This window comes from Daucus carota, chromosome 7 (assembly GCF_001625215.2).
Source record: "Daucus carota subsp. sativus chromosome 7, DH1 v3.0, whole genome shotgun sequence".
Classification (NCBI taxonomy): Eukaryota; Viridiplantae; Streptophyta; class Magnoliopsida; order Apiales; family Apiaceae; genus Daucus; species Daucus carota.
Genome location: NC_030387.2, coordinates 41,330,854 through 41,348,865, shown reverse-complemented (window position 1 = coordinate 41,348,865; position 18,012 = coordinate 41,330,854). Strand labels below are relative to the sequence as shown.

General features: G+C 35.8%; 3 protein-coding genes across 4 annotated transcripts; 2 read left to right on the top strand and 1 right to left on the bottom strand.

The window, feature by feature from the left end:
* Nucleotides 1-85: 85 nt before the first annotated feature.
* On the top strand, nt 86-6,611 carry LOC108196787 (dihydrolipoyllysine-residue acetyltransferase component 2 of pyruvate dehydrogenase complex, mitochondrial-like). Its single transcript, XM_017364223.2, has 19 exons — nt 86-342; nt 824-917; nt 1,423-1,541; nt 1,905-2,002; nt 2,076-2,116; nt 2,453-2,508; nt 2,589-2,663; nt 2,773-2,865; nt 3,830-4,072; nt 4,183-4,255; nt 4,391-4,491; nt 4,655-4,740; nt 4,816-4,891; nt 5,210-5,277; nt 5,357-5,423; nt 5,532-5,627; nt 5,701-5,803; nt 5,881-5,976; nt 6,199-6,611. Exons 1-19 carry the CDS (start codon nt 304-306, stop codon nt 6,267-6,269), a joined length of 1,695 nt encoding a protein of 564 aa, XP_017219712.1. The 5' UTR covers nt 86-303; the 3' UTR covers nt 6,270-6,611.
* Nucleotides 6,612-7,082: 471 nt separating this feature from the next.
* Nucleotides 7,083-10,781, bottom strand: LOC108195371 (U-box domain-containing protein 35). The gene is made up of 8 exons (XM_017362333.2): nt 10,500-10,781; nt 10,238-10,329; nt 9,976-10,097; nt 9,684-9,857; nt 9,263-9,608; nt 8,989-9,090; nt 8,473-8,901; nt 7,083-8,104 (listed from the first exon to the last, which is right to left on the bottom strand). The coding sequence occupies exons 1-8, from the start codon at nt 10,666-10,668 to the stop codon at nt 7,403-7,405; spliced, it is 2,136 nt and encodes a 711-aa protein (XP_017217822.1). The 5' UTR covers nt 10,669-10,781; the 3' UTR covers nt 7,083-7,402.
* Nucleotides 10,782-11,659: 878 nt separating this feature from the next.
* LOC108195886 (protein phosphatase 2C 50) lies at nt 11,660-17,355 on the top strand. Of its 2 annotated transcripts, none has more exons than XM_017362896.2 (5): nt 11,660-11,872; nt 12,075-13,476; nt 13,708-14,067; nt 14,183-14,288; nt 16,806-17,355. In XM_017362896.2, the coding sequence occupies exons 2-5, from the start codon at nt 12,682-12,684 to the stop codon at nt 17,138-17,140; spliced, it is 1,596 nt and encodes a 531-aa protein (XP_017218385.1). In that variant the 5' UTR covers nt 11,660-11,872; nt 12,075-12,681; the 3' UTR covers nt 17,141-17,355. The 2 variants fall into 2 exon arrangements, with proteins under 2 accessions (XP_017218385.1, XP_063937633.1); XM_064081563.1 differs by having other exon boundaries at nt 11,683-11,872; nt 16,746-16,823.
* Nucleotides 17,356-18,012: the final 657 nt, after the last annotated feature.

Sequence of the window (18,012 nt, the reverse complement as noted above, 5' to 3'; positions counted from 1 at the left end):
TACTGTAATACCTAATAATTCCTTGATTCTATTAAATTAAATTAAAAAAAGTAATAAAGTTGGGTAAGCTGGGGAAAAAAAAGTCAAAAGAAGAAAGAGAAATGAGAAAAGTAAATGGTAAGGACAGGTGTGCGCGAGATCTACTGAACAGCTTTTGTGTCCAGCCCTATTTCTCTTCTTAAACCAACCCATTTTTATATCTTTTATTTATAAAAAAAAGCAACACGTCAATTGAATTGAAGCGAGTTGAGGTTTTTACAGTCGCCGGAAAAGAAGAAGACGACGATTCGACTCACTTATTCCATGTCTTACGCCGCCCACATCTTTCGTCACTCTAAAAAGGTGCTTCCGATTCAGATTTCTATCTTACATGTTTCTTTTTCATCTCGATTTCATTTGATTTCACTTTTCATTTTCATTCATTCCCGCTTTTGTATTCCTATTCATCGATTTCAATTCTAGTTAAGTTTTTATGAAGAATATGCATTTCCAACTCACATGTATTCCAGTCTCATCAAGTCAAATCTTCTGTTGACCCTCTTTTGCTATGTGAATTGAGCAGCGCCTAAGGTTATTAATTCCGATATGTGGGCAACTAATTTTTGGCATCATCACTAATAATTCACTACTCACAAATGACTACAACACTATTTGGTAGCTGCAAATGTTTTAATTGCCTAATCATGTTTAAGTTGCTCATTCAGCTCAACACTTTTATGGAATTGAGATTGGAGTTGTTTCAGAATAAGATTATGCATAGTGCCTTGTCTTTAGGTGCTTCAACTTTTCTAATAATGGTATTAATTATTTATCATTTCGGCAGCTGAAAAGTGCTCCTGGTTTACTACGGCATGATCATGCCTTATTGGTGCGATGGCTTTCCAGCGATGCAATTTCCTTCGCAAATGGCAGAGATGGTAACCAATATTATGTATTCTTATTTTTGTGTGTACATATTTAGATTAATTTGAATGATATGAGAATATTGTAATATTTTCATTTCTCTTTGGACTCCTTTATCTTTTTCTCCTGTCTATAAGTTTCATCATAGGACAATCTTATTTTTTAACGTAGAACAACAATTACAAAGTGAAATTATTATCATATGTTAAAATTTCTTCTCAGCCAATCGTCAGTTGTGCGTTAGATGTTTATTATATACACCAACCGTGTTCATATATGTAGACCCTGTTGTTAGCGCTTGTACTTCGAAAATATTTTTGTCTATTCAATTATTTTTGAAATTAATACAAAATACACTGGTCCATATCATTTTTCACATGGATTTGTCTTGAAATTTGGGCATTAGTAAGTCAGATTGATACTTCTTGTGATAATAAATTATGTGGTTGGGTAGAGATCTGGTGCTGGGTGTTTTTCCTTATAATTAAATTTTCTTATTAAGTACCTTTTTTCTTCCAGATATTGTGAAGCTTCGTCGAATTGGTAATGCATCTCAAGAAATGGATGGAGTTTGCAGTAACTACACTTCGACTACAAATTGCCTTAATTACAACCACAGTTCTATAAATCCGTCAATGGTGATTAGACAAGCTATTTTGCTTTGCACTTTTCTCTTTTGTTGTTTGATCCTGCATGGTGTGATAATATGTCTATAACTCACAGTATCTCTTGAAGGATGTTAGGTTTGCCTAATAATTAAATCCTTAGACAAGGTCACTTGCAAATGAACAAAGCTTCTTCAAGTGGCTCACCAGTCACCAGATTAACTATTCATACTAAAAATAATACTTCAAAAAATGAAAGAAGTTAATATGTAATGAGGCCATTTTCTCAAATGAAATAAAGCTTTATATTGTTAATGTTGTATAAGAGTCTACCATTAGACCTATCTAGTAGAAAATGAATTCTTTAAAACTTACCGGAGCGAGTTAATTGTGTAGGTAACATCTGTAGGAAGTAAGCAGATAAAGTCTACAACAAGCAATATGAAATTGCAAAGTCTACTAGTTGGCTCAGTGCTTTCCCGAGGTTTCTCGAGGTAAATTGTATGTCAAATTTTATTTTTTTGGGATTCTTTACACATGTTTGTAATTCTATCTTTCTAATTCCAGCTCACTGGGACAATATAGGAGAACTTTCTCTACTGGCTCAGGTATGGATCATGCCCATGGTATCATTTTGTTAGTTGATCTCATTAGATTCCTAGCATGTGTGCCCCTAAAATGGGCTTGGACCAGTGATCTTTCACATTTAGACTAGTTGACTTGCCATCTTGGAAAACGCTTAATTATATGGTGGTAAAGTAGCATTCCTGGCCAGTATGGCGGGTACATTTTGCAGCCTTATCTGAGACTTATTACATCATAATAAGCAATAATGTAACTACTGGTTTGCCTAAATGTTTTCTACTTGGTTAATTTTGAACACCCATTTTTTAGTACTGTATTTCATCTTCGAACTTGTGGGGAATAAGCATGTTTTCTTTCAGGCCTTCCTCCACACCAAGAGATAGGAATGCCTTCTCTTTCTCCTACAATGACAGAGGCAAGTATCTTTTTGAAGCTTAGAGGTAGATATTTAATCTTAGATTGTTCTAAAATATATAGTTTTTCCTTGATATTTAGGGTAATATTGCAAGGTGGTTAAAGAAAGAGGGTGATCAAGTTTCTACTGGTGAGGTTCTCTGTGAAGTTGAAACGGTATGGTGCATTGGTGCTAATGTCTTGATTATAAAAGTTTGAGATGTTTTTAAAGTTTTACATGCAGTTAAGATAATTTTGTACACCTTTTGGAATTTTAAATTTCTAGGACAAAGCAACAGTTGAGATGGAATGCATGGAGGAAGGATATTTGGCTAAGATAGTACATGGGGATGGGGCAAAGGAAATTAAAGTTGGGGAGGTATATATTAGTTTCATTGGCACTGTAACTAATTTCTATTGCTGGCGGCATTATTATTTGTTATAAAGATTGCATGTAATTATCAAGTTTAAGGTTAGAGCTAACAACCTATGTATTTTATGTTCATTATTGTAGCTTGAGATAATATTCTGTTTTAAACTTATCAGGTAAATGTGACGTTGGAGGAGTCAATTATGTTTGTTGTTAAGTGTTTCGTGTTCCTATATTTCATGTTCTTATCTCACAAAGGAACATTTTATTTTCGTACAGCCTCCTCTTCTCTGACAACTGCAAACCAATTCTTACTTGACCTAAGCTCTACTATTACAATGGCCATAAATCTGTCAAATTGACATATGCTAAACATGCTAAATTGTCTTGGTTTGCTTAGTTACCCCTTAGCTCAATTCCCTTGTCCTAAAGATTCATCCTACCATTACCTTGAGGTGATACTAACCTATCCTAATAATTAATATGTTTAGGTTCTATAAGTTTTTACTGTTTGAGTGGCAGTGGATGACATTGAATAGTTGGTCCAGATTGTCGTTAAACTTAAAATGGAAAACTTAGTGGCATCTAAATTAATCATATTAAAAAATATATAATATATGTGCCTTGTAATGTTTGAGTTTCTGACTTCATATTACTATATATTCACCACATCCCCTTATTCAACCTGATTCTGGTTTCAAGCTTCATGCTGTCTACCATCGTAGTCTGTAAAGGATGTCTATTAATTTTTTTAGAATCTAGATTTGCATATTATAAGCACATGAACACACGTTGCTTGAATTTTGCTATCTAGATTGAGAGGAATGCTAGAGAAGTAGAATTTACTGTGTCAGTATACGTGTTAATGTTTTTGTACTTGGATTGCTGTTTGATTAGTAATGACATCTACTAGTTGCATGTTGTCCTTTGTGGTCAGTTTTCTTAATAAATCATAAGATATGTTATTTTGCAGATCATCGCTATAACTGTTGAAGATGAGGGCGACATTGCAAAATTTAAGGATTACAAACCTTCGATGTCAGAACCCGAAGCTTCCCCGAAGGAAACTCCTGTGTCTACTCCACCGAAAGAAGATGTAGTTGAAAAACCTACGAGTTCACCCGAGCAAAAATCATCAAAGCCCAGTGCAGAGAAACAGACTGGAAGTCGAATATTCGCTAGTCCTTTGGCTAAAAAGTTGGCTGAAGAGAATAATGTAACGGGAGATTAATAGAATTGAGATTAGCATGTCTTTCATTCAGTGTTTAATATGTCTTCTTACAGTGTTTCATATATTAAGAACTCTGAATTTTTTCCTTGAATCAGGTTTCTCTATCAAGTATTAAAGGAACAGGGCCTGATGGAAACATTGTAAAAGCTGATATCGAAGATTATTTGGGTAATATATCAATATTCTCTGTCTAAGAGTTTAAGAGACTCGATCTATTTTTTATAGTTCATTCTACTGAAGGTCTTGTCCTTTGCCGGAGACAGTTGTCTTTACCCTTTTACACATTCCACTACTTTGATGCAGCTTCTCGTGGAAAGGAGGCTTCTCCTAAAGCATCTAAAAGTGAGAAGCCAGCTGTATCATCTACGGATTATACAGATATTCCTCTTTCTCAGATAAGAAAGGTAAGTTAGATTTCTCTGTCCTCGAGTAAGTAATAAATCCGGCTTTTGTGGTACATCATATTTCAAATGCAGGAGGGGAGACCCAGTATTTTCTTTTTCTTGATCTTCTTGATCCATCATCACTACTCTACATTTGCTTACTTACCAGCTCAACACTTGACAGGTCACTGCATCACGTTTATTGCTCTCAAAGCAGACAATTCCACATTACTATTTGACAGTGGACACATGTGTTGACAAACTTATGGAGTAAGTGTTCAGACCTTGTGTACAAAGCTAAAATGCACGTACATTTTCTTCGCTAAAGTATGGGTATTTCTGCAGCTTAAGAGCAAAACTCAATGCACTACAAGAAGCTTCAGGAGGGAAGAGAATATCTGTTAATGATCTTGTAATAAAGGTATTATATATTTATTTTTTATCCTACACAAGCTTTTTAAGGCTGCAAACATAACAATTTCATAATGCCTTAGTTTATATGTTGTTCTTGAAATGAAGTAACACTTGTAGTTATAGTGGACAGACCCACATAGTAGTTGCTGAGCTGCTTCAGTCTTGTTAGTTGTTTAGTTTTTCCTGCATCTCTTGAGCAGTAAGACAAGTGGAACTACTTAACCATATCATCCAATACCACAAGAGTTGATAACAGTTCTTATGGCTATTTTAAATGAGATCAATAGTCAGTGAAAACATTTAATATAACTTGACTTAATTGCAGGCTGCTGCTTTGGCACTTCGAAAAGTTCCTCAGTGCAACAGTTCATGGACCAATGAATATATTCGCCAGTAAGCATGCAGTACTGATACTAAAGATTTTTGGTGGAGATATGGTAGGCTGATGTACTTCTTTGTTGCATCTGTACAGGTACCACAATGTGAACATAAATGTTGCTGTACAGACAGATAATGGGTTGTTTGTTCCCGTCATTAGGGTAAGCTGGTTTTCCAATTTTTGTCCACCATATAATATCTTGGTGTGATAATAACATCATGTATTGGAGTCATTATTTTAATCTTTAACCATGGGATTGATTTTACAGGATGCTGACAAGAAAGGCTTGTCCAAAATCGGTGATGAAGTAAAGCATTTGGCTCAGAAAGCCAAGGAGAACAACTTAAAACCAGAAGACTATGAGGTTGGTATAGATTTTGTTACTCATGGGTACACGCTTGTACTTGAAGTTGAAGTTGATGTAATACTGTTTGCAGGGAGGCACATTTACTGTATCAAACTTGGGGGGGCCATTTGGTGTCAAGCAATTCTGTGCCATTATTAATCCTCCTCAAGCAGGAATCCTTGCTGTTGGTTCTGGTGAGTTTGGTGTAGTGTGTTTTAAGTGCTTAAACATAATTTCACTTCTATAACTATTAAAACTTATTGTCAAGCAGCTGAAAAGAGGGTCATACCTGGTGCTGGTACGGATCAATATGCTTTTGCTTCCTTCATGGCTGTGACTCTGAGCTGTGATCATCGTGTTATTGATGGTAGGTTCTTTAGAATTTCAGATTATGAATTTTAGCTGCTGTTTGTATATGTCTATTCAGCACTCCTGTAGCAAGTTATTATTTTCGATGGACTATAGCCCTTGATCCATATTGGTGAGACATACTATATTGCGAGCCATATGTTGTAGGACCCACTGAAGAAATATTTATTGGTTTTACTCTACAATACTGGAAGATGAATTTTGGTTTGGTAATCTGCAGGTGCTATCGGTGCCGAATGGCTAAAGGCATTTAAAGGATACATCGAGAATCCAGAGACGATGTTGCTTTAGGGAGTTGAGTTCTTTACTATATTTTCCTCCTGTTCTTTAACCTTCCAATACCTGTTATCAAGACAAGGGGAGCTTTTTTTCAGGCCGATCACTGTACCTTACTTCTTCCCATAACAATACATGGGTTAGAAATTTTAGAATAAAGGGAATACGAGTGTAATGACTCAGTTTTGCCCCTTGTAGAGTGTAAAGCTTCAATTCCAGGATTATAGAATTGAGTTCAGCAGCATTCTTTTTGCATCTACACTTCATTACAAGAATTTGCCCTTTGGAATCATGATGGTAGGTTCCTTAGACTTGTAAATCTTTTGTTGCACACGGAGAAATAAATTTTATTTAACATTCCAGCTTGTAGTCTGAAGTTTAAGTGCACGATCACATTTAATCTACCATTATTGATTTCAAATATGTTTTGTTTTGGGTTAAGACCTAGTATAAAATGAGTTGAACTTAACAAAAATAGTTTTTTTTTTAAAACCTTATTTTAATTAATTAATTAATTTATTTTTTGTAAAGAACCTTATTTTAATTTCAACATTAAGATAATGCAAAAACTAGAGATGCCCTGACTGGGAATATAACTCTCTAATAATGAAGTCGTGTTCTGGTTTCTATGAATCAATCCGGGGGCAGTGTACATATCCTGTTTTACAGGAAAAACTATTTAAACAATGCGGTTTAAAAATAATAATTTTGTTAGTTTAATTATTCTCAAGTGTTATTATTGATTTTGTTAGTTTAATTATTTTTAAGTGTTATTATTATTATTATCATTATTATGATTACTATTATTATTATTATACAGACTTTCGCAAAGAGATAAATATATCAAAAATATAAACTATATATTTCTTGGAGTAGGATGGATATAACCTCTGCATACATGTACCCAAACATACTATTGGCCTAGCAGATGGGACTGAATGAGGATGTTACAATCAGGTTTTATGAGTGGAGGTGAGTCGACGCTAATGAAGACAATGGAGCTGATTGCAACCCAAAATTCTCGCAAAAAATGCAGACTAGAGAGAGGTATATGCGAGTGAAGTCTGGTTCCCAGAATGTGGCTCTAAACAGACTGACTATTCCAGTTTCCTCAAAAGCTTGAAGTAGGCTGTTAACTTGAGCTGTCTCTAGTATTCATCATCAGAACAGGCAAATTCTCTTAGTCGATCCAGTTCGGGCAGAATGACCTTAGCTAGGTCTGGTCTGTCCTTCCTCCTCAGCTCGCAGCATTGTAGACACAAGTTTGCAAATGCTGTCGCCTCTTTGACAGGCCAGTCAGGAACTGATGGATCAAGCACTTGTGATATGTCTCCTTTCTCAATCGCGCTTGAGACCTGGCCAGTAATACCCATTGGAGGCTTTCCTGTTATAAGCTGCAATAGCATCACACCTAATGAGTAGAGATCTGATTTTGTGCCTAACATTCCAGTTTGCTGGTACTCTGGATCAATGTAGCAAAATGTTCCAGCAGCTGCTGTCATATGATATTGGGTAACGCTATCGGCCACAGATGGTGGAACCATCCTTGCTAAGCCAACATCACTAATCTTGCTCACGTAATTCCTGTCTAAGAGAATGTTGGCAGGTTTAAGATCCCGATGCACGAGGGGCTCTGGTTTTGACTGGTGAAGGAAGAGGAGGGCGGTGGCAATTTCTGCAGCAATCTTGAAACGGGTTCTCCAAGAGATTGGAGGAGTGTTGTGCTTTCTAAATAGACGATCTTCTAAGCTACCATTTTCCATGTATTCGTACACAAGGCATCCGTACTCGGGGCAGGCTCCTAGTAGAAGAACCATGTTTGGATGTCTCATGCAGCTCAACACTTCAATCTGCATTACAGAAGGCAATATCAGACAGTTTTTAAGACAGAACAATAGTATCCTTTTGAATTCTTGTTAATATGATACTCCCTCCGTCCCCTTTTACATGTCTTTTTTGAAAAAAAAATTTGTCCCAAATTACTTGTCCACTTCTCTTTTCAAAGCAACTTTTTGTATGTTTTTTCAAAATGTAACAACTTCCAATGTTTGACTAGCATATATATATACACAACTCTATCTAATTCATTACATTTATTAGGGATATGTATGAAAACAAGATATCCACCTAACAATTTCTTAAGATGCGTTATTTTTTCAAAAGGGACAAGTAAAAGGGGACGGAGGGAGTATATATGTATTCGCTGGTGGATTATTACCTCCTTTTGAAATTGCTCTTTTCCTTGAGCAATGTCTGGCTTTAAGACCTTAATGGCAACTGCAGTGTGATCGAGGTAACCTTTGAAAACAGGTCCATATCCTCCTTCGCCAATCTTTGCCGACTCAGAGAACCTGTTGGTGGCTTCTTCGATTTCTTCAATAGTATAAGTTCTATAGCGTACACCACTTCGAGTCAATGCATCCATTGCTTTTTTCATTTCTTCTGCCTCATACGCAGCCAAACGTTCTGCAGTGATTCGTTTCTGAGTCTCCAATTCTGCTAGACGGTGAGCCTTTTGAGCCGCTTCCATGGCTGCCCTGCATTTTCGCTTCTCCATCTCCATAAGAACTAATGCATCTTCTTCAGATCGCTTTTTTTGTGCTATCATACGAGTCTCCGTTGACTTCCATTCATCAATCTCTCTCACCTGGAACCATAGCCAACATGAGAACTTCTCTCGTTGGCCTTGACAAAAGAGAGCAAAAAGGTGATACAAATTAAGCCAAATTCTGACCTTTTGTTTTGCAGTCATACTCTCATTGTACGCCGAGTTGTACATTTCCATGGTTTGCTTCAATTCTTGTTTTAATCTCTTCATCTCGTTTTCTATTTCTTCCTGTAATATATCAACTCGCCAAATTATAAACCTAGTCATCGTATTTACTTTACTCATTTTAGTCAACCTTCGATCGAAAGGCCAACTGATCAGTAATGACAGATTGCTTAAGATTTAGTTAGATAGTGACTGAGCATTCAGAAGACCTGGAAAATATTCATATTGGACTTACTCCTAACGGAGAGGAAGAATAGCTATTTGTCTTGGAAGTTCCTGATGTCAGGGATCGGTCTGAATTGTCCATGGAAAAGTCGGCTGATTGGAAGCTAGATAGCCCGGAATACTCACTGCTGTCAAATGAGATGTTGGGACTACCCATTTGCTTGGTGCGAACCATGTAGTTGAGATTGCTCACTGAAGGTGGGAATGGTGATTTGCTGCCTGAGTGCCTGTCTAGCGGATGCATCATATTAAAATCATTGCTCTTGTTTGTGTACGAACTACCGTCGCTGCTGCTTTTATCAAATGATGTTTTTTCTGATCCGCTTTTCCAGCTCGACTGGCTAAAAGAGCTACTGCTGCAGAAGTGCATGAAACAGTTTCAGAACAATATTTCCTCGTCTTAGACGACTTGTCATTTCAGAATGGCTTACCTGTCTGATGAATATCCTGATTGAGACAATGGCTTGGAGCTCGTGGGAGGTCTGGCAGCCCGAGTGGCTGTTTTAATGTTCTGAACTCTTCCTCCTTTGGATACAGCATGCACTGAGCAGAAATCTGGTGCAATTTTTCCTAAGCAAGTTGGCACATCTGGATTTCTAAATGCCCTGGGGAAAACAATCAAATCTTGCCATTCAAAGACTTTGTTCAAGGCACAGGTCACTATAACCTACTGATCATACAGTTAAGGAAAGCAAGTTAAAAATATATGAGAAGTGAACAGACCTTGTCAGAGCACTGCGGTTGGAACCGCCAACAACGAGAGTGCTGATGCTATTTCTTACAACAAAATCTACCAGTGCATTTGTAACATCAGTGTCCGTCACGACGATCTCTGTCCCTCTAATCTGTAAAACATCGCCAACCATGAGACGAGGCAACATTTATGCTTTTTTCAGAAAAGTATGAGTTGGTGATTAAAAATATAACAGTGGTATCAAACAAAACCATTTTTCAGGTTTTTATTTCAATCAATCAAGGTTCTTACCCCTTTTCGAGCACAAAAACCACGATACGGGAGGAAGATCTGCTGCATTTCAGCCTCTGTGGGTGCCCGGCCATCTTTAGAGACATCATCTGCTGCATAATCAAACATTTCACACAAATTTGGACTATTGCTTTCCCGGAATCATATGGTAATTTGTAAACATGACAATAATGTACAGCTAGCTAGTCCACATTTTCATAATTATCATCAACATAATTATTATACATAAATGTCCATAATAGAGGAAAAAAGGGGAACTTACTCGGATGTGAAACATGCGTCTGGACATGAACAAGAAAGACAGAGGCATTCTTCTTCAACTGATTATCGACGGCCCATCGAACAGCATGAGGGCTATTCTTGTCCTTGTCAACGGCGATGGCGGTGGTTATATAAATTCCTTCTCCAGAATTATGATTAGAGTTAGACATGGTGTTGCTTTCGGTTGTGCACCGCCCAAACTTGACAATTTTCTGCGGCAGCACAACCTCTAGCTCCACCACCTAGAAAAAATGATGAAAGAAGCAATAGTCTTCTTGTGCATGAATGAATGTTACTATAATTCTTCAAGATGTTCCTTGTTTTGTGCCTGTAGATTAGGGGGGTCATCTGCATTCTTAACTATATTTGCCTCGCGCCATATTGTTCAATACAAACTATTTTTTGTCCAAGACAGTTGTATTCAAATCTACTCTGTTCTGCTATTTTAAATATTTTTTTATAACTAATTTTACAAATCTGAAATTATATTTTTAATCAAGCATACTAGGAAATTCAGAAATGTTGAGAATTTAGGAAACTATTTTCTTGAAATATATTTTTATTAAATAAGAGACATGTGAAATAAAAAGGTTTAATATAATATATTACAATTTCGACACGTCCCGAATAATAAGAAATAAAAGTTATCTCGTGGCTGCATGATATGATGAGAATTAGTGCATGGTCATGATAAAAATACGAAAATATGAAAATCCGATATAACATGTGGACGTATTTAAAACTACATAACTAAAACTATTTTTATCAATATTTGATATTAGTTTTTTTTTTTTGAGAATAATATTTGATATTAGTTAAAATTATTTTCATTTTATTCCAGCATTTTATATTTAAAGTCAAAGTCACAGACTCACATAATAAAAAACAGAGAGTATATAATTTTTAACTTATAATTCATCACTATTCCATATCACTATTTAACCTAGTTATTTAAAGAAAAAATCTACTACTTCTCGATTATAGAATAAGATATTTACACGAAGGTGTGTAATTTGAAAATAATGCACAGAAACTTTAAAGAAAGAGCAGATAAAAAATGGTAGACAAAGGGACACGTGTAGTAGAGAGTTGTTTGTCTGTGTCTGTGGTGGAAAAGTCCATGTAAAGAGTTGAGTTGAGTAGCGTGTAAACTTATAATCTTTTTTTATTGTGTCCTAACCCCGATGCATTCATTGGACTTAGATAATTGAATCTCTACGTGTCACTTTTACAACAATTTCAAAGAACCAACTCTCTCTCTCTCAATCTCTCCCAACAATTTATTCTTTTCATATTTTCTTGGAGAAAGAAAACATATAAACTGATCATCTTTTGGTGGAGGCCTCACCTGTTTCTACTTGTTTTCATCTGCTAGTAAGTCCCTTTTCTTAACTCTTTCTCTTCTTTATTCTTGGTATTTTGATGCATATCATTCTTTTAATTGTACTTATTCATGTCGATACTATATTGTATTTGTATGTGTTCTACAAGTTACATGTTTTTCAGTGTAGTTCAAGAACAACAATATTAAATTAAAAAGATGTTTTTTTTCCTTTTCATTTTCTTGTTTTTGCAGAAGATAGAGATTGGTTGCTTCAGATCCATGCGACCCAGATTTTATGTGCTAAAAAGACACCATCTTTGAGGTGTTTTTGTTTGATTCAAAGGGGGTTTAGTTTTCTTATTTGATTTGTGGTTTAGAAGGATAGTTAATTTTAGTTCTTGTATCATTTTTGATACTAGGATCTAAGGTTTTTCTGGGGTAAAATTTGGTGATCTTAAAGAGAACTAATTCTATATAGGCCTAAAGATCTTGTATATGGATGTTTAGATCCATTTATTTCGAGATTTTTTGCTGCGCATCACTAGATCTGATAACCCATTTCCCTTTTGCCTATCACTAGATTATTCACACCATTGATTTGATGTTGTTTTACATGCTTGATGCTTCTTGTATCCTGAGTTCTGGAATTTAACTGCAAGAATTTGAAGTTTGATAAGTGTTAGCTCATACATAGCTTAAGATCTGGTTTTGGTGGTTTAGCTTGTGTGTCTTGTGTCACAATCCCAAATTGAGGACTTGATATACCGAAGTGTAAGCCTTTTGTGCCAAACCAATTGCTTAAAGCGGCCGAGGGAGATATAGGAGTTTCTCGGAAGTTTGAGAGGGACCAGTGTGAGTGATGGAAGAGATCCCTCCAGCTATTGAAGTTACAGTTAGCTTAAGTAGCTCGATTTGTGATAACTCTGGGATCTCAAGCAATGTGGAAATAACACATGTGCAGATAGTGACAGAATCATCAAACATGTTACCCGATCCTGTATCCGTGCTGCGTGCTGAATCTGTTTCCAGTAGGGAGAGAAGTTTTAATTGTCTTAAGAGAACTTTGTCAGGAACCGTAGAAAGTGAAAGGAAAATTAGTGTATCGGAGACTATACTAAATGGAGATAGCAGCTGGGTTCCTACTGATGCAATGATTCAGCAAAACAAGGAAGATGTGGCAGATGACTGCAGTGGCATAAAAAGCAAGCAATTGCTGGCTCTGAATGCTAGTACAGGAATGAGTCTGCCAATTGCAGTTGAAATCGAGGAGATAGATAATGGTCAGATTTTTGCCAAAGTTATTAGCTTGGAGAAACAGAGTGTGGAGGGCAAGATGTCAGCTAGTGCAGATGACGTTAGCTCTAACATTCTCACTCTTAAGTCATCCGTAATTGCTCTTCAGTTGCCTAAAGAAAAGATTACTGGGTGTGAAGAGAGCAAGGGTGTACATATGAAGTATGTTCCCCTGTGGGGTCATGTGTCTATCTGTGGTAAGAGGCCAGAGATGGAAGATGCTGTAGTGGCTATCCCTCAGTTTCTGGAAGTTCCAACTAAAATGTTACTTAGTGATCATGTTATTAATGGGATGAGTCAAAATGCTGGTGTCATTACAAGTCATTTTTTTGGAGTCTATGATGGTCATGGAGGTTCGCAGGTATGTCCGAATTGAAATTGTATTTCGAAAAATCGGGTAATATCTATGATGAAGTTGTGGCATTTCCAAGCTCATAAATTGTTCTGTAGCTTTAAAAAAAATACTTGTCAGCTCCATGTTTACGAAACTCAGTCAAGGGCGTCGATTGGTCTTATATTGTTATTTTGTGAAATTTCAGTTTCCCTATGAGCAAGTATACGTGAACAAGTTCTTATCTGATACCCCATGCAGGTTGCAAACTACTGCCGTGAGCGTATACATTTTGCTTTGAAAGAGAAGTTGGAAGGTATTGAGGACTTTGAAAGTGAAGTAAGAACAGCAGTCACTCAACAAGAGCAGTGGGAGGAAATATTTACCAGCTGCTTTCAGAAGATTGATGATGAAGTTGGAGGAAAAGTAAGCCAAACTGAAACTGGAGGAGATTGTGATACTTCTAATGGTAATTTAGAACCTATTGCCCCAGAAACTGTTGGGTCTACTGCTGTCGTTGCATTATTATGCTCATCCCATATTATAGTTGCAAACTGTGGTGATTCAAGAGCAGTTCTTTATCGTGGCAAAGAGGCCATGGCTTTGTCAAATGATCATAAAGTAAGGCGTACTTGTTTTTTGTTTTCGGTTGTCGCTGAAAGAACAGAAGGTTTCTGTTGGCAAAAGGTCTTTTTTTCTTATCATTATTTTTCTCCTTAATTTTGTTTCTATTCAGCCAAACCGAGAAGATGAATATGCGAGGATTGAAGCATCTGGCGGCAAGGTCATACAGTGGAATGGACACCGTGTTTTTGGTGTACTTGCAATGTCAAGATCCATCGGTAAGCTTTTTGTGAATATCCATTGTGGTGATGTGAACAGTGGTTGTGGATCTTCCCATTGTTGTTAGAAACTGATCAGATTTCACATGTCTTCGATTCTTGATTATTAATTTACATGTCTAACCTTTAGATATTTTCACATCAAACTGCATTTTTACCTGTGTTCTATAGGAAGTCATGTTTTGACTTTCCAAAAGACATAGATGTCATCTATATGAAAGTGGGTGTTAATCTGGTTTATTTTTGTTGATAGAACTTGGTGGTTGATCTTCTGGCAACTGACTTAGTAAGATTCATTATAAGATTCTTCACGTGGAACAAAATAAATAGTATGACGTTTAAGAACCAAGTACGCATAATCTGACGAGGAGACTCAGAAAATCTTTAAAAGGACAGATTGAGGAAAATTAGCTCATTACGTAGGATGAAAGAGTATTAGCTGAACAATTGTCCTTATATTAGATAATTAGATAAAGTTTGGGAAAATTAAATAATACATCCCTGAACTATTCGTGTTTTATTGTCTAGATCCGTAAACAAAAGATTCTGCATTTCAGGTAATTAAACTTTTAAAAAATCTGGTTCAAGTCCTTCCATTAGTTAGATTTTAACGGACGTTATAATCTAGCTGGTGTGGTAGCTTGGTTAACATTTACTCGGATGAATTGAAATAAGAACTAAAGTGACTTGAAAAATAGTGCAACACGTCATATTCTCCCTCCCCCTCTCTCCCCACTGTCCCCTGACAATCGACATACATACTCACCCTCACCTCACTTTCATCCATCAACAACCCACCACAGCCAGCCATAGCCACCGTCGCGGTGGTGGTCACCATCCCTTTCTCATCTTTCTGCTTTGTATACACACCCAATATCTATGCATACACATTCACTTCTGTAAATACATATACTTACTGAAAATACATATACAAAGCAATACTCATTCTTTTTGTAAACGCTAACTAACACTGACGACTCGAGCTCCACGGAATTTACATCCGGCAGTTCCTCCACCTGTTACATTGTCAACCTACTCACTCAGAACACACCAGTCGCAGTAAAAAGCCGTAACAGTTGCGGAATTTAAAGAAATAAACTAGAATTGTTCGAGATACCCGAGTCCCCACAAAAATTGTCAAGAAAGCTCCAAGAGTAAGATGGTATAAATATTGTATACCAACAATCTATTAACGGCTATATATCAGCTAGTATGTCTTATTTTTGTTTTTAATTTCATTTTTCCTTCAATTTACAAGTCGGGTAATCAGGTTTTGAAAAAAAATTGCCTGCATCGTTTGACGTCCATCGGAATCTTTTAAATGGAAGGACCTAATCCAAACAATTTTAGAAGTTAAAGGACATGGAATGCAGAACCTTTTGTCAGGTACCTAACCAGTTAAACCGGAATAGTTCAGGGACGTGTCAATTGATTTTCCAACAGTACTGAGAGGGTCCAGGTCATAGTATGTCCTATCCTATATAAAATTAGTGCAAGGGACTCGGGCTCGTGGTCTTGGGGGTAGTGAAATTGTATCGAGGGATATATGAAAACTGAAATAGCATAACAACAAACTTAGACAAAACTAAAACATCACAACTCGAGTATATAACTATTTAATAACCAGACCACTTTCAAAGCAACATTTTTGGCCATTATCGCAACCCTTTAAATTATTATAATCCTCATCAGATTTTAGTTTACTACCTTATAATGATATTTAAATTGATAAGAATCCAGTTCATATTCGTAAGCACATATTAATTTGCTAAGTCGAATCAGCCACAAGATTTATTTGTAGTGGGAGAATATTCTATTTTCTCTACATGTTAATATCTATTAAATATTTTTAGTTTTATATATCTTGATTCGTATTAGAAATGTACTTGTATATTAATATTTGTTATTTAATACTTTCTTTCAATTGTATTACAGTTTTCATAAGATACATTATATACATTTATTTACTGTATAGTAGATGTGTCTACTATTGAAGGTGCAATAACTCTAGGTCTAATGGCTTTTTGAATATATTACAGATGTATGAATTTTTCAATTTTAATTGGAATTCTCTTAATTCGTGAATTTAAGTATATGATCGTGATCACATACCTGACAAAAAAACGTATATGATCACATGAGATATAAAGATTGATTTATATTGTTAGTTATCTTTATCTAATTAACATTAGACCTTGGCCGTGTTTCCCCTGGTTACTTGCTAGTTAGATAAATGGCTTGAGCCAATCAATTTATAATGTGCGTCAGTATCTCTGTTGATGTATATTTAAGTTAGCACACTTGTTTTCAGCATTCTACTGTTCTATCATAGCTCATGATACACTTAAAAGGTAATTTTGATTTCTTAACTGGTGAACATGAAATAACTACTGTGCTTCTTTCTTCTCCTTGAGGGTGAGAACTATTTGATATGCATTATGTGATTCAACATTTCAGATGCATTTGATGGTTATCTTTCAGCTTGCTTGATATATGACTAGAAAGTGAGTTTCACAGGTGATAGATATTTAAAACCATGGATTATTCCTAAGCCAGAAGTTATGTTTGTACCACGAGCTAGAGAGGATGAGTGTCTTATATTAGCTAGCGACGGTCTGTGGGATGTCATGACAAACGAAGAAGCATGTGAAGTGGCTAGAAGAAGAATCCTGCTGTGGCATAGGAAGAACGGTCCTGTTACTGATTCTGATAGAGGGCAAGGAGTTGATCCTGCTGCTCAAGCAGCAGCTGAATACCTCTCAATGCTTGCTCTTCAAAAGGGAAGCAAGGACAACATCTCAGTGATAGTGGTGGACTTGAAAGCACAGAGGAAGTTCAAGAACAAATCATGAATAAGGACGACAATCACATCATTCCTACATAAAGTAAAAGTTGCCCCAATTATTAGATAAGTTTTGTCCATTCATTTTTCATATGGGCTTACTCTGTGTATCAAAGCAGTCATTACTAGTTAGCTTGATTAGTAGAAGATGTCAAGACAATGTTTTATTACTGGATTTTGTCATTCATCATATTAAAGTCTATGACCATGATCGTTTTTAGTCTTTGCATGGTGTTGTACATGACTTCCTCTCTCAAGTTCATTACCAGCTTCCATATATATGTCAGAAAACGATTCATTATTTGGAGACCATAGAACATTTTCTACTTGTAAAGTTGTAATAAGAAAATAGTAACTACCTGTATAGAATAGAGATGACAAACCTCTCACGTGAAAGCATGTCTACTAAACAGCATAAATGTTACTTCTAATAACTAGCCTATAATTTGTGTATCTGCACAGATGTATTTTAATAGGTATTCTAAATTTTTTTTATGTGTTTTAAGTTAAAATTCCCTCTGTTTTTAAAAAAATAAAAACAAACCAATGGTTTATAAAATTTTGAAGTCAAACTATGTTACTATCAAAAATAAATAAAAATTCAAGCTCTGTTAAATAAGAGCAGTGATTAATAATTATTATGTATAAAAATTTTGAAAAAATATTATTAGGTAGAATATCTGGTTTACTATTAAACATTAGATTTAACTTTTTAAGATAATGAATTGTAATTTTGTATGTATGAGACTAAAAGTCTCCTCCTGCGTGTTTGTTGGAGGCCCTTGCATATGACTTGTTGATTTGAATGAATTGAGCTAGTAAGTTTAAAAAAAAAAAAAAAACAAACATATTGACTACATGTGAGTGTTAAAATAAGGAATC

Coding starts and splice junctions, on each gene's coding strand:
- LOC108196787 (XM_017364223.2), top strand. CDS start 304: ATGTCTTACGCCGCCCACATCTTTCGTCACTCTAAAAAG. Junction 1,542..1,904: donor GTTCTATAAATCCGTCAATG/GTGATTAGACAA, acceptor TTAATTGTGTAG/GTAACATCTGTAGGAAGTAA. Junction 2,509..2,588: donor TTTCTCCTACAATGACAGAG/GCAAGTATCTTT, acceptor CTTGATATTTAG/GGTAATATTGCAAGGTGGTT.
- LOC108195371 (XM_017362333.2), bottom strand. CDS start 10,668: ATGTCTAACTCTAATCATAATTCTGGAGAAGGAATTTATATAACCACC. Junction 10,330..10,499: donor GACGCATGTTTCACATCCGA/GTAAGTTCCCCT, acceptor TTGATTATGCAG/CAGATGATGTCTCTAAAGAT. Junction 8,105..8,472: donor AAGAGCAATTTCAAAAGGAG/GTAATAATCCAC, acceptor TCTGTAATGCAG/ATTGAAGTGTTGAGCTGCAT.
- LOC108195886 (XM_017362896.2), top strand. CDS start 12,682: ATGGAAGAGATCCCTCCAGCTATTGAAGTTACAGTTAGCTTAAGTAGC. Junction 13,477..13,707: donor ATGGTCATGGAGGTTCGCAG/GTATGTCCGAAT, acceptor TACCCCATGCAG/GTTGCAAACTACTGCCGTGA. Junction 14,068..14,182: donor CTTTGTCAAATGATCATAAA/GTAAGGCGTACT, acceptor GTTTCTATTCAG/CCAAACCGAGAAGATGAATA.